This window comes from Mus caroli, chromosome 18 (genome assembly GCF_900094665.2).
Source record: "Mus caroli chromosome 18, CAROLI_EIJ_v1.1, whole genome shotgun sequence".
Taxonomy (NCBI): Eukaryota; Metazoa; Chordata; class Mammalia; order Rodentia; family Muridae; genus Mus; species Mus caroli.
Genome location: NC_034587.1, coordinates 22,139,404 through 22,154,944, shown reverse-complemented (window position 1 = coordinate 22,154,944; position 15,541 = coordinate 22,139,404). Strand labels below are relative to the sequence as shown.

General features: G+C 40.9%; 2 protein-coding genes across 5 annotated transcripts in view; one reads left to right on the top strand and one right to left on the bottom strand.

The window, feature by feature from the left end:
• Positions 1-10,541, bottom strand: part of Kiaa1328 (KIAA1328 ortholog) — a 283,276-nt gene extending 272,735 nt beyond the window's left edge. For 3 of the 4 annotated variants that reach the window (XM_021151131.2, XM_029472090.1, XM_029472091.1), the window contains exons 1-3: positions 10,362-10,541; positions 3,614-3,649; positions 2,868-3,010 (exon numbers count right to left, since the gene is read on the bottom strand). In XM_021151131.2, coding sequence (XP_021006790.2) covers positions 2,868-3,010; positions 3,614-3,649; positions 10,362-10,416 — 234 coding nt within the window. In that variant the 5' untranslated portion in view covers positions 10,417-10,541. The other variant, XM_029472092.1, reaches the window with a different exon arrangement.
• A 27-nt stretch (positions 10,542-10,568) lies between these two features.
• Positions 10,569-15,541, top strand: part of Tpgs2 (tubulin polyglutamylase complex subunit 2) — a 31,256-nt gene continuing 26,283 nt past the window's right edge. Inside the window, exon 1 of the mRNA XM_021150475.2 lies at positions 10,569-10,924. Coding sequence (XP_021006134.1) covers positions 10,843-10,924 — 82 coding nt within the window. The 5' untranslated portion in view covers positions 10,569-10,842. The remainder of the gene's footprint in view (positions 10,925-15,541) is intronic.

Genomic DNA, 15,541 nt, shown 5'->3' with positions numbered 1-15,541 from the left:
GAAATTCTTAGACAAATGGATGTATCTGGAGGATATCATCATAAGTGAGGTAACCCAATCACAAAAGAACACACATGATATGCACTCACCGATAAGTGGATATTAGCCCAGAAGCTCAGAATCCTTCTTAGAAGGGGGAACAAAATACTCATGGAAGGAGTTACAGAGAAAAAGTTCAGAGCAGAGACTGAAGGAATAACCATCCAGAGACTGCCCCACTTGGGGATCCATCGAATAAACAACCACCAAACCCAGACACTATGGCAGATGCCAACAAGAGCTTGCTGACAGGAGCCTGATATAGCTGTCTCCTGAGAGGCTCTGCCAGTGCCTGACTAATACAGAAGTGGATGCTCACAATCATCCATTGGACGGACCACAAGGTCCCCAATGAAGGAGCTAGAGAAAGTACCCAAGGAGTTGAAGGGGATTAAAACCCCATAGGAGGAACATCAGTATGAACTAACCAGTACCCTCCCTCCCCCCTCCCCCCAGCTCCCTGTACCTAAACCACCAATCAAAGAAAACACATGGCGGAACTTGTGGCTCTAGCTGTATATGTAGCAGAGGATGGCCTTGTCAGTCATCAATGGGAGGAGAGGTCCTTGGTCCTGTGAAAGTTCTATGCCCCAGTATAGGGGAATGCCAGGGCCAGGAAGCAGGAGTGGATGGGTTGGGGAGCAGGGGGAGGGGGGAGGGGATAGGGGATTTTCTGAAGGGAAACTAGGAAAGGGAATAACATTTGAAATGTAAATAAAGAAAATATCTAATAAAAAAAATTTTAAAAAAAGAAAGAAATTTTGAAACACTTTCTGTAAATAGTTTCAGTAAATGTTTGGGGGTACTTTGGGCTTTGTCAGACGCCAGTCGCTAGAACAACTCTGTAATTCTACAAAACAGTCACAGCACAGACAATACCTCAAAAAATGAGAATACCTAGGAAGAAGGATAAAGTCAGTAACAAAACAAACTGTTGTGTAGCTGTTTCCTCCAAAATGAAGCCCTATTTCTCCAGGAGGGAAGAGGCCTAAGATCCAGGATGCTACAGAAACTGCCAAGGCTCTGAAAGTTACATCACTCCCTCAAATTCTAAAACCAAGGCACAGTTTGAGGAGAGGGCTGCTGCCTGCAAGCTGAACAGGAGGTAACTTTCTGAATTGTCACCCACAGTGGGCTAAGACTTTGGTGATGCAACTCCCTTGAAGTCACCCAAGCTCTTGTTAGTAATCCCAGGAAATTCAATGATTTACCAAGATAGCCTAGGGTGAAACAGTTTCTTTAGAGTCCTGTCTGAGATGAATACCAGGTTGATCAGTTCTCCCCAGAAAAAGCCACACAACATAAGCAGAAAGACGATTCTGCCTGTGAGGCATAGATTACAAACACTAATGTCAACTTTTGACTGAAGAAAGAAAACTTATCAATTATAGCATTACAATAAAGTGACTTTTACTTTGAAACATATTGGTTAAAACAAAACAGACCCCTCCCCAAAACACACACACACATGTGCCACAGGAATGTGTGAACACCATTATGAAGAAGCCAAAACCAGCACTGGCCTACAAAAGGGCAAGTAGTTCAATGGATAAAGACTACTAGCTCTGTAGCAGTTGCGAAGCATAAATAGATGACCCCCCTAAAAAACTGGTAAGACTAGCCAGATTTGGCCATCTCTGGGTTCAACATGATATCCTGCCTCATTAAGTGAAGTAGAAAGAAACTGAGGAAGAGAGCTGATGTCAAGTTCTGGCCTCCATATACACCAACATACATACATGGACAGGCACAACACACATGTTAAAAAAGAATGACAAAAGCCAAAGACTATAACTAGGGTTTTGCTGCAATCCTACTACTGGGGGGGGTTGAGGGGGGGGGCATGGGGGTGGTGGGCAGGGGCAAGGAAATCATGAGCTCAAGGCCAGACTCAGTTACATAGGAAAGTCAAGAAAGTCTACCTGGTATATAGGAGCCCCTGGCTCAAAAAATCAAAAACAAAACAAAAAGTTTTGTTTTGTTTCTCTTAAACATAAAATAAAATAAAACAAAACAAAATTTTTAAAAAGTAACATTATTTTCTAAGTGAAAGGCATAATAATTCAGGCTGATTTTCTATATACAAATTTCATTCTAATATAAAAGTATCAGCCATCAACAAATACATTTCTAAGAATAAAAACTTAAAGAATACCTAATCATAAAAAATAAATTTGACTTACCAATCAATGCCAGAAAAACATAAAATGTAAAATTTAAATATTTCGAAAACTAATAAGAGAATTCATTTTCCTGGCTAAAGCTTAAAGCACATCTATCCTTTTTTGGAGCAAAACTCTTGCAAAGTGATATTTTATACTGATACTTACTATCAAGGATCATTAAAGGGTTTGTAATTCCTAAAGACACAAAAAGGCCATCCTTTGAAGGTTTTTGTATCTTTACTGAGCAGTATATATAAAACTAACAAGCTAGGGAGAGGCTCAGTCAGTAAAGTGCCTGTCACTCAAGCATGAGGACCTGAGTTCAAATGAGAACATAGTAGCATTTGTTTGTAACTTTACCACTAGGCAGAGACAGGCACACCCATAGAGCCTGAGCAGGGGGATTCAATAGAGACCTGTGTTACAAACAAAAGGCCCCCATGGAAACAAGCAAAACAAAACAAAGTGGAGTGATAGAGAACTAAAGGAGAATAACCAACTTCTCATTTCCACACATGCACACATGTGTGCACCCATGACCCCACTCCACACACACACACATACACACACACACACACATACACACAAGCATGCACACATGCATGCATGCATGCATGCAACATGTATACACACAAAAACCTGGATAAGTAAAACATTACTGACCTGTTCGGCTACTGAATCTCCAGCACCTTTTAAAGACTCCATGGAGACAGAAGCATCAGTCACCCTGGAAGCCTTAACTTTAACATCAACTTTTGGATTTATCAACTTGAGTCTTGATCTTGTATTTCCTTCTGTGGAGATTCCTAAGAATGTTTATTAAACAAGACTTTAGAATTTGATCTTATTAAGTTTTTCAATTTAAAACTCCTGTGTGTGTGTGTGTGTGTGTGTGTGTATGTGTGTGTGAAGAAGGTTAAAGAAATAATTCAGTTAGATGCTATAGACATTCATAAGTCACATTAAAAGCAATAAATGAAATCGTACTGAGAGAGCATTTAGGAAATTACAGGATTGTTTTACCTAGAGTATCTTCAATGATCCCCTCTGACTACTCTTCCAACTGAACAGTCAATAAGCATAATATCTTGTATTTAACCTGAATCAACTTTTTATATTTTCCTTTGAGATATGAAATGTAAATTTTCAAAAAAGAATCTCTTTTCTTTAATAAATGAAGCACTTTTATAAACTATAAATGCGGGCTTGCCCAGCCAGACCCTATGATGAGTCACTATTTCAGATCTTAAGAGGATCTAGTCCAATATTTTAAAACATTTGCTTTTTAAATTTTGTTTTGAAAATTTTTTTATGTTGAAATGGCTTGTTCCATACAAGCTTGTCCCTATGTTTAATTTTCTCCGACACTTAGGGAATAAGGGAAGCTTCGAGAACTTTAGAAATCATACCTGGAACATAAACCACCGACTGGTCTTCATCAGAAACTGGAAGAAACATAAAGGAAAGGACTACAGAACACTCAGATCCATGCTGCCCTTGTTCTGTACACTACGCTATCGCTTTTGACCTTACAATTCAGAATTTACTTCTTCCTTGCTACTTCTTAGAAAATGAAAACAGAATGAGTATTTTACACAACAGTCCCCGGAGCTTTCCCCCACACTTGCTCCCAAACAGGAATACTTTTCTGACATGCACTCTGCCACTTTCCTCTTACAAACCATGCACAACGTAGGAAAAATAAATCATTTCAAAATAGACATTCGTTCTGAAGGTCAAAAACCTTTTAGGGAAGTCAGTCATACAAACACTAAGGAAGATTTACTCTTCTGTAAAACATTTATAAAATATTCCAAGTCCTACTATAGAGCCATGAAAAAAATCTAGGAAAGTAAATATTTTCAAAATACCTAATAAAAATATTTTCAATTTCAAAAGGAGAAATTCAGAAAACATAGGCAGACAGACACACATTTTTCTGTCGCAAATGTCGCATGCACACACACATCTATAAAGTCAGTGATGATTCATTCCAAAGTCAGTATCATGCAGAAGGAAGGCCTCAATGATGTTCTGTGGCTACTAAAAGAACTAAACATAGGAAATAGGGAAAACAGAGGGAGTAGTTGCAGGCATAGGAAAACAATTATTATATATGACATTGTAATTTACTAGTAAAGTAAGTAAATAAATCTTTTAGCTCCGTATCAATCCTAGTGATGGAATCTTTTCCAGGCATTACTAACTGGAATTGCCTAGCAGTATGCTGGACTTGGTGATGCAAGTCTATTATTCTAGCTGCTGGGGAGGCTAAGGCTGGGGGAGCTCAAGACGTTCCTGGACTACAGAATGAGTTCAAGGCCAGTCTGAGTTAAGACCCTGTCTCCAAGGTGGAGAAAGGTGTGGGGTATGAGTGAGGTAAGGGCTGGGACTGTAGAAGGCTCACCTGGAATGAGCAAGGACCTAAGATCTATCACCCACAGTAAGAGAAAAGTCCGAGTTCTTAGACCAGACCTAGCTGAGCTACTGGGTGGTTTCTATCAGCCAACTGCAGCACATGTGCTATCCATCACAAGTTTAAGACTTTGGCTATAGACTAGGTATCACCATAATCAGGTATAATCCAAGTACTTAGGGGATGAAGGAAAAAGATCAAGAGATCCACTACACTAAACTCTGTGTCAAATAAATAAATGAATATTCAATTTCCTCAGAAAGTGGATGGAGCTTTGACCGCTTTGGAGAATTATAATTATGACTCCAAAGAAGCTAACACTGAATTCACCATTTCAAAATAGCTCAATCAAATAAAATGGTATGATCTCCCGAGCACCATAAACCTCTCTTTTACTTTATATCCTTACTCTAACACAGAGCCTTTATACAGTGGGCACTCAATAAATGTTTAATGTTTGAAATGTACCTGAAGAGGAAAAGACAAAGCAGGGAAAAATAACAAGACAATGGCACAGACTATGCTCCAGATAAAATAACAAGACAATGGCACAGACTATGCTCCAGATAAAATAACAAGACAATGGCACAGACTATGCTCCAGATAAAATAACAAGACAATGGCACAGACTATGCTCCAGATAGCAGTGCTTTTACTTAGGAGATAATGGAGGGCGTCCTCCATGGGTGTCCTGCAAATAGGTGACCTTTTCTAGATCACTCACAAAGGAGTCTGCTCACAACTGGAGGAGAAGAGCCAGAATGAAAATGGGAACCCTATTCAGCTTCATAAGCTCAAATACGCCCACCTCTCTCCTCCTCCAATCCTGATACACTGCCACCACTCGTACTCTCAGCTAATAATCTGTTTTCTATTGCCTTAAGTCAACAAACTAGTAAGACCTCCCAATGGTCCCTTATTGCTAACAGAAGTGTTCACACCTCAATCTATAAGCAATGGAGAAGCCCTTACACATGCACAGACACACAGACACACACACACACCCTTTTTTCCCTTTTCTCCCAAGGATATTGCTGCTTATGTTTTCAATCCTGTTTTCCTCAATCAACCTTTTTTTGTTTTCTATTAAGTTTCTCTGCTAGCATCTAAAGATGTGCTACTCTCTACTTTTCTCAAAATAGGAAACTAAATCCCTTAACCCTGTATCCCGTTACTACATTTCTTCCTCTTTTACATCAAAACTTCTCCTGAGAAACTTTCCAGTGTTTCCACTTCCTCTACTAATTAGTCATAAACTTATCCCAACCAAGCCTTGATTTTATCAACCCAACAAAACTATTTCTAACGCCCCAATATTGGTGAGCCTATCAATTAATTCATAGGCTTCTTTGCATTGATCAATGAACAGGATTTGATATAAATGACCACTCACCAAAATTGGTTTGCTTAGCTTCATATATACCGCACTCATAGTTTTCTTATGACTTTTATAACAATCTTGCTCCTTCCCCTTCAACTCCTCTAGCCTAGCCATCCTTTGTCACTTAAGGGAGTCTCAGGACTCCTGATTTAGAGTGTTTTCTTTCCTTATTCTATAAGGGATCTTAATTCTCCTGTCCTTAAGTACTATCAGTGAGCTGACTTCTGCCAAATTAATCCTTAGCTCAAGCCAACCTGCTAAATTTAACACTGACATACATAAAAGATACCTGAGAACTAAAGTCCTTACGTTCATCTCAGAGATGGCTCCTCATAAAGCCTTTCCCATACTCCTAGCTGCTCAAGCCAACACCAAATCACAGAGTTAGTCTTAAATGTTATTTCATATCTCACATTCAGAAAACTCTGGTGGCATAACCTTCAACATATGCCTACACCCCAACAACTTCTGACCAACAATGTGACATAAATCCAAATCATCTTTCTCTCACCAGAATTACTGTCATTGCCTCCTACAGCCCTCTCTTGTCCCCACAAAAAATCCTCAATGTTCTACTTTTTACAGTGGTCAGAATGAACATTTTAAAACTCTGTCATAACTATTCAGAATAAGAATACAAGTAGTTACAAGGCCTACAATGTTCAGTCTCTGATTCTACCACCCTACCCTTCTTCTTGGTTCTTGTTATAGTCCCACTTCACTACTGGTGTCTTAGGGTTTCTATTCCTGTACAAACATCATAACCAAGCAGCAAGTTGGGAAGGATAGGGTTTATTCAGTTTACCCTTCCACATTGCTGTTCATCACCAAAGGAAGTCAAGACTGGAACTCAAGAAGATCAGAAAGCTGGAGCTGATGTAGAGGCCATGGAGGGATGCTACTTACTGGCTTGGTTCCCCTTGCTTGCTCAGCTTGCTTTCTTAGAACCCAGGACTACAAGCCCAGGAATGGTACCACCCATGATGGGCCCTCCAACTCTTATTCACTAAATGAGAAAACGACTTACAGCTGGATCTCACAGAGGTTCCTTTCTCTGTGCTAACTCCAGCTTGTGTCAAGCTGATACACAAAGCCAGTCAGTACAACCGGCATCCTTTAATTTATTAGTGACTATACAAGTTCCTGTGTCAGACTTTTCATTTATGATTTCCTCAGCTAAACAGCTTTCTCAAAATCTTCAGACTTACTCAGTCATTATCTTTAGTCATACATCCTTTTTGACTGAGGCCTTTACTGGCTAACCACATAGGTACTTAAAACTGCACAATTCCCTCCAAGTGTGACACCTCTCCCCATTCTTTGGCCTTTATTTTTCTGTCAGGCACCTATAATTAGTAGATACATGCATTCTGTTTATTCGTAATCTTATCTCTCTAAAATGTTAACACAAAATGATGGTTTTTCAACCTGTATATTCAATTTTGTATGGATTCCCAAAAAAAAGAATACCTAGTTTATATTGTCAAACATAAAGGGATAAAACTGATACTTATTTCTATGAGGTATGATCCGAACAGCTCTAATTACTAATTTTAACAAACATTTTTTTAAAAAATAGCATTAGAAGCTGTCTCTTCCAATACTTATAACAACTACTTTGTTTCATTAAGAACTCAAATATTTAACTTATACTGAATGTCCCAACAAAGTTTATATATATATATATATATATTTAGAAAGATCAAAAGGACAACAGGTATGCCAAGTTGATACTGGACCTATATCCCACCTTATTTCTCTATTTCTTTAGTTAGAAGTATTTCAACAAGTTATAGAATGTTTTTGATGATGGTAACATTTTATATCCCCAGAAGGAAAGTAGTATTTGGGATCTGGGGCAGAAGTGGAATAGAGGAAGCAACATGTGAAAGAAATAAGCTAAGTTACTTACTGTTCTCTAACCCTCCAAACAGTGAAGGAATCATTTGCCAGCAACACAGGTATATGAAGTTACTATTTATCACAAAGGCTTTCTGATAAATTCGTTTTACATCAATGTAAAGTCTTCATCTATTTTTATTTAAAAACTCAATGGCATAGATGATAATTATTGCAATGTTTTGGACTACTCCCTTATAGTCCAAAACTGTTAATATTATTATTAATACTGTTAGTCCAGCAAGTACACATTGGTAACCAAATTTAGATCCTGTAGAAAGAGTATCCACTTCTAACACTGCTATGAACTTTATGGATTACTAAAGTAATAGATTCACAACCATAAGATTGTGTTTTACCAGATGATTTAAACTATGAAACGCAATGTGGTGTTCTCAGTATTCATATATAAGATGCCAAAACATTGTGTCAGATAGCACTGCTAAATCAACTGCAGGAGATACAAACCCCTTTTTGTAAAGATGATATTCGGTCATTGATTATCTGCTCTCAGTGATAGAAACTGACAAATCTCTCAATCACATTGATTTGTTTAAGGGGAGCAATAAAAAATCTCTTACTGAATAATACACAAAGAATACCAGACCATAGGTGCACACTATCTGTCTTTCTTCCTAGGGAAAATTTTATCATGGAGTGGTCTGGGAAATGATCACCAATGTGACAGAAAGAAATCACGATCCAAAGACCAAATGGTACATAACTTACAAATTTTTTCAGCAAATAATCACCAACAATGTAATTAAATATAGCTGTATGTCCTATGAAAATATAGAATGAAAGTATCAGAGGCTGAATGTTAATTGGTCATTAAAAAGCCCTAGGAAAAAAGGAGATACCAATAACTTTCCAATATCTTCCTTACATCTGAATTTCTATAGAACATAATTACCACAATTTCAATTTCTTATCATTAGTAGATAGATGGAAATGCTTTATGCTTTACAGTAACTATTCAAAGCATGAGAAAATGTAAAAGATAGGGACTATATTATCACTTCTCTAACAAACAGTGAGTGTTATGACTACATAAGTGCATGGAACACACTAACAACAAAAGCAAAGGTTTGGACCACACATTGTTAATCTGTTCAGTCCCAGGGAAACAGACCGTTACCTCCTCCATTCTATATTAGAAAAATACCATTAGCTGTTATAAGCAAATAACTCTGTTTCCTAAGGCAAAGGTTGATCCCGATTTCTTGACTTTCTAATTTAGTACAGTGGGCCTAATGCACAGATTTGCTTCTTGACTCTAATAGGTAAAAGAAAAGAAAAGGAAAAAAAAAAAAAAAGAATTGCTTTGAGAGTGCATTGGTGCGCTTTCTTCTACAGTACAAGTCGGTAATTTCATTTGCTTCTCACCCACCTATCAGAGACAAGCGATAATTCTGTTTCGAGAGTGTACAACTCTAAACACTCAGCAGCACAGAATGCAAAAGTATTCCTCTCTGCACACATGAAACTCTAAGTAACTCAATAAAGGAAACGGGTAATACAATTTTCTAAGTTTCCCTTGGAGCTAAGCAGAAGAGACTGTCCAGAATGATTCTGCCAAAGGTAACAGTAATGCCTGAAACAATGTCATCGCCTCTCCTAGCAAGCCAACTGGCCTCTTTGCGGGCACTCAGAAACACTGATTACATTTCCTCTCTCAAGTAATGCCCCTACAGGAAGGAAGTATAACCCAAACCAAAGTTTAGGATGCAGCAGCTAACCTAATCCTAGAATTGAACCACTGTGAAATCTTGTCAGTTAGTGAACTGGGAATTCTAATTACTGCGCGGCTAGAAAGCTTCACAGCCTCCTGAACAAAAACAATCCCCAAACTTCAATTTCCAGCAGGGGTGACCCACAATCTAGTAAATCAACACTGCGTCCAGGCATTTCTTATCTTATTCCCTAGCCCCAGCAGAACTCGTTCCAATGAAGCCTACACCTCTCCTAACGATGCGCTAGAAAATTCGGCATCACTAAAGGGCCTTAGGAGACCAAAAAAGCAAATCAAACCACCTGATTTGCTCCTAGTGTTGTGCACTTGGTAATTCCAAATTAAGAGAAAAGGGCTCAGCCCAGCTAGCAACTGTGTCCACCCACACTTGTTCTCCCCACCCCTACAAGCTCACTTCACACCATCAGCCAGCGATCTCCTGCAAGGGATGGCAGAGGGGCGCTTCCAGCCCTGGCTGAGACTCCCCCATTACAGGCCATCTTTGCAGAACCCACGGCTAAGGAGGGCGGGTTACCCGAGAGCCAGAATTCCCACCTAGCGACACGTCGCCGCCAGGTGATGGGCGAGTCCGGCACCCAGCCCGAAGTGGAAAGGCCCGACCCTAGGCCGGGGTCCGCGCCACGCTTCTCTGGACCACATAAAGCCTCGCGCCCCCGCCCTCGCCACCCAGGAGGGCGCGGCGCCCCCTAGCAGCGGGGCAAAGGATACAGTCGCGGCTCCAGAACGCTGAGCCCGGCAGGGAGGGGCCTGCCGCGCCCGCCATCTTGAAACAACCGCCACTGGAGGCGTGGAGCCGGGGCCGCCACGCCCCGGCCGCCAGGCTTGGTCCCCATTGGCCGCTCGGCGCAGAGGCCCGCCCCCGCCTGCGCCTCCGGCCCCGGCGAGGGGAGAGGCTCCCGGCCGAGGCGAGGCGGGGTCGCGGAGATGTGAGGCGAAGCCCGGGCCAGGGTCGCGGGAACGAGCTCCCGGCGGAAGTGCCGCTGCCAAAGCCGCCCGGGCCGCCCATCCTCTCCTGGCGGAGCCCTCAGGCGCTGAAAACTACAACTCCCGGCATGCCCTGAGCCCGACGGCCGCAGACCTGAGGCGGGGTCGGGCGCGTCAGCCGGCAGGCCGGCTGTCCACGGCGGCGCCGGGGACTGGGGCCGCCGCTGCCGCCGCCGCCGCCGCGCGCGTCGTGAGGACGCGTGCCATGGAGGAGACACCGCCCCCACTGCAAGCCGGCAGCAAGCCGCACCTTGAGAAGTTGACCCTAGGCGTCACTCGCATCCTGGGTGAGTGGAGTGGGACAATGGTTAGAAAGGACGAAGGTGGAGGGCTGGGTGCTGGGTGGACTGCAGCTAAACTGGATTTGTCTGCAGAGGGCATCCCTGCTACAAGTTCCTTAGATGGGGAGGGAAGGAGGCGGCAATCTATCCAAGCCAGGAAAGTGTGTGCTGAGAGTTCCAGGATGGTTGCCTTGCATCTGCAAAAAGGAGTAGAAAGAGGCTGCAGGCACCTGGAAGCCTGGGGGACGCATCTCCCTGGAGGCTTCCTCAGTCCAGGCTGTATCCTTGAAATGCAAGCCTTGCTCGGTTGCAGAATGAACGGCAGGAATGATGCTGCCACTCAGTATCCAAGGCAGCCGCTGCTCAGTGCCTCTGCGTACAGCACCGAGCTGTGGAAAGGAGCCAAAGCTGGCAGCGCTGAAGGGGTTGAGAGTTCTTTTCATTGTACGCCACTTAAGGGACCACCACTCCTGGGGCTACAAGGATAAAGAAACAGTGTGGGAAAGAAGCTAACTTCCTAGTAGCCCAAACAAATCGGTAATCTCTCAGTGATTAAGGTGCCCGGCCTTTCTGGCAAGTTAAGAAGAATCGTGTCCCAGAGTTGATTGTAGAATTTTCCAGGATAAAGGAAAGGGGCGGAGTAAAGCTACCTGACAGGTTGAGAAAATATGCTTTGATGCTTTGCTCTCACAACCGCAAAGAAATTGGAGTTTCCCTACCGTGATCCACAAGTTCTCTGTATCATCTGTTTTCATCTTGCCGTGTACATTTTGCTTTGACTACTGCGGACATCTTGCTGTTGAGGCTATAACTTTAAAGACACTTAAGCTTGTTCCTACCTGTAACCATATTTAGTTTCCCTGGCCTGTCTCCACCTGGAATTATCTCCATCCCAGTGTCTCCTGTTCATTGTTCAAATTTCTGATCAAAGTATTATCTCTAATAAACCTTACTCACATACACCCTTCCACCTTGCTCTCTTGTAAACCTTTTTTTTTTTTTTTTTCACCTTAGCAGCAGCTATAAGCACTATGTGAAATTGTGTGTTTTGTGTAGTAGAAATCTGCGACCTGGCCTGATTTAGTCTAGCAATGTATGATTTGTTTAATATGTAAAAACGAATGTAATAGAGTGTTAGTAGTAGAATAAAGGACAAAGCCTACATTATCAATAACTGCCAAAAAGGTACTTGACAAAATCTAGCACTCATTCTTGATGGAGAAGAAAAATATATGTTACAAATAGGAAGTACCAGTAATACTGACACATGTTTGTAATCCCATCACAGGAAAAGTATGATGGTGATGGTGAAGTCAGGCTGAACTAATAATAAGGTTTTTTCCCTCAAAAGAACAATTAAAAAATAGAATAGAATACATCATCATTTGATAAGGGGCATCTGTGAGTAATCTCATAGCTAACATCATGTTGAAAGACTACCTGCTTTACACTTAAGCTCAAGAACAACAACAAAATATGCTAAAAGGGCAGCAAAGCTGGTCCAGGTGTGCTGATTCTCTAGGCTCATTTTGCCTAGAAATGAGATAAAAAGCAGAAAGTGATAAAACAAAAATCAACAAATGGGAAAAAGCAGGCAAGGAAGCTTAAAAAAAAAAAAAACAAACCAATCTGTGGGAGTTTTCAAGAGTCTTCTCACTGAAACCACACAGGGCATACTTAATTTCTCTAACAACATGCTTGTAACAGTATGTCTAAAGTGTCCTCTTAAACTGAGGAGTCCAGAATTTCCTTTACCTAGCATGTACCAACTACAGTCTCTCCCCACCCCTGAAGAAAACCACACTTTATTTGCATTTCAGTTTGGAGATGGTGAGCCATTTTCATCTAGTGATGATGGAAACGTCACTGAAATCTAACTTCTTAAATGCCACTCGAGAGCCAACTTTATAAGTGGGTCTTGTAAAGGACTGCAGTCTCCAGTCTACTATACTTGATGTTTTCAATCGTAGCGTTTCTACTCAGCATTGTAATAGAAATTCTGACCAGGGAATTAGGCAGGAAAATGAAATAAATAATAAGAAAATTAAAGATGCCTCTGTTTGCATATTCTAAACTCTTACAAATTAACCCTAAGTAATTCACACATACACTATACAGTAGCAAAAGTCAGTACAAAAATGAAATTAGGTTAACAAAGAAGTCTGTGACTTACACTAAAACAGTAAAAGTCTTTTGAAGGATATTAAGATCGAAATGAGTGAGAAGAAATCTCATCTTTATAGAAGAGTGGTTTTCCCCAAGTATATCCTATAAATTTAGGATCTGCAATTACTATCAAATATCAACACCTCTATTGCAGAAACTGATATATTAACTCTAAAGTTAATACCAAAATATAAGAGGCCAGGAATACCCCAAACAGTCTTGAAACAGAATATTTTTCTCTTTGAAAATTTACTACATTGGGGCTTACTAAACATTTGGGAAATGATAGCAGTGATTATCTAACGATATGAATAATTTTGCCACTGATCTCTACACTTAAATGTGGTAAAAATAGATAATTTTTTTTGTAACATGTAGTTGCTACAATAAAGATAATAGATCCCCTGGGACTAGAGTTACAGTTATGAGCTGTCATGGTGGTAACTGCTAACAGCAGTGAAACTTGGGTCCTCTGGATGAGCAGCCAATGTTCTTAACTGTTGACCCATCATTCTAGATCCCCTTAGTTTAGGTTTTAAGCAACTTAGAACTAGAGAATAGAATTTTAAGTATGATACAAACTAGAAGACTTCATAAAAATTTAATAAAATATGTTATATGGATACCATCAAGTGACAACACAGCCCCAAATAAAATATTTGTAAATTACAGTGTGTACAGAGATTACAAGGTATCTATAAAGAACTCTAGACATTCAACAATGTAAGACAATCTAAAGGGATCCAGTTGATATATCCTGATTACAGTTTCCCCTCCCTCTTCTCTTCCCAGGTTCTCCCTGCCTCCCCTCCCACCCAGATCCACTCCTTTTATGTATCGCATTAGAAAACAAACAGCCCTCTAAGATATAATAATGAAATATAACAAAATAAAATACAATAAGATAAAAAAATTATCACAGCAGAGTTGAACAAAAGTAGCAAACAGAAGGAAAAGAGAAGAAGAAGAGAAAGCACAAAAATCAGAGACCCACTTTTCACATACTCAGGGATCCTATAAAACCACTAACCGAGAAGCCATAAATACACACAGGACCTGGTGCAGACCGTTGCAGGCCCTGTGCAGCTCATTCTCAGAAGAGTTCATATAACCATCAATCGTGTTGGTTAGAGGGTCTTGTTTTCTTGGTGTCCCTATGCCCTCTGGCTCTTACACCCTTCTTAGTTCTCTTCAGCTGGGTTCCCTGAGCTCTAAGGGAGGGGTTTGAAGGAAAAAATCCTCTTTAAGGCTGAATGTTCCAAGGTCTCTCATTCTCTGCATCATGTCTGGCTGTGGGTCTCTGTATTTGTTCCAATCTGCTATAGGAGGAAGCTTCTCTGATGCTGCCTAAACAAGGCACTGATCTATGAGTACAGCAGAATGTCATTAGGAGCCATTTTATTGCTAGTTTGGGTTTTTTATTTGTCCTTTTTTTGCTGTTTTGTTTCTTAGAACAGTGGAATTTGGTTTTACCCTAGGTACTTGGGCCATCTAGTCACAGGTTCTTGGTCACCCAGGTAGTATCAGGATGAGTTCCATCTTGTGAAGCAGGCCTTAAGTCAAATGAAATATTGGTTGGTTACTTCAAGCTTTGTGCCACCATTGCCCTAGCATATCTTGTAGGCAGTACACCATTGTAGATCAGAGGATTCATATCTGGTTTGGTGTTTAAGTTTCTCATCTGGTAGCTTACAAAGTACCTTACTGTACCAAAGACACCATCATATAGAAGTAAAAGCTCCATTCAGGCACCAGCTCAACTTTGCCATGTTCAACTAGTTGTGTTGGTGGTGTTGTTAACAACTTATGATCAGTTTGAAGAGAGCAACTTACACTCTTGGCAACAGCCTGGATTCCCATGGGAGCCCTTTGGCCAACAGCTCAATTAGATATGGCCCAATCCCAGTACTGAAAGCTTCATTTGGTGATGATAGTTCGATGGTTGGGGCTCTATCTCCCCCATTTTTTGGCAATTTCATTTAGATTGTCTTTATATATGTGTACATTTTAGGAAGCATTAGGTTTCCATACTATCTCCCAAATGGGCCACCATATTCCCTCCCTTATTCTCCTCTTTCCTTCTCACTCCCACTGATCCTGTTGTTCCATCCTGCCCCCCAAAATCCATTCATAACTATTCTATTTCCCTCTCCTAAAGAGATCTCTGTGCCTACATACACTCCCAGTCCCTTAAACTATACCTAACTTCTCTGGGTCTATATATGATAGCTTGGTTTTCATTGACTTAACAGCTGGTATCCACATATATAAGCAAGTACATACCATATTTGTCTTTCAGGGTCTGGGTTACTGTACTGGCTAGTTTTGTGTCAACTTGACACAGCTGGAAGTACCACAGACGAAGGAGCTTCAGTTAAGGAAATGCCTCCATGAGATCCAACTGTAAGGCATTTTCTCAATTAGTGATCAAGGGGGAAAGGCCCCTTGTGGGTGGGA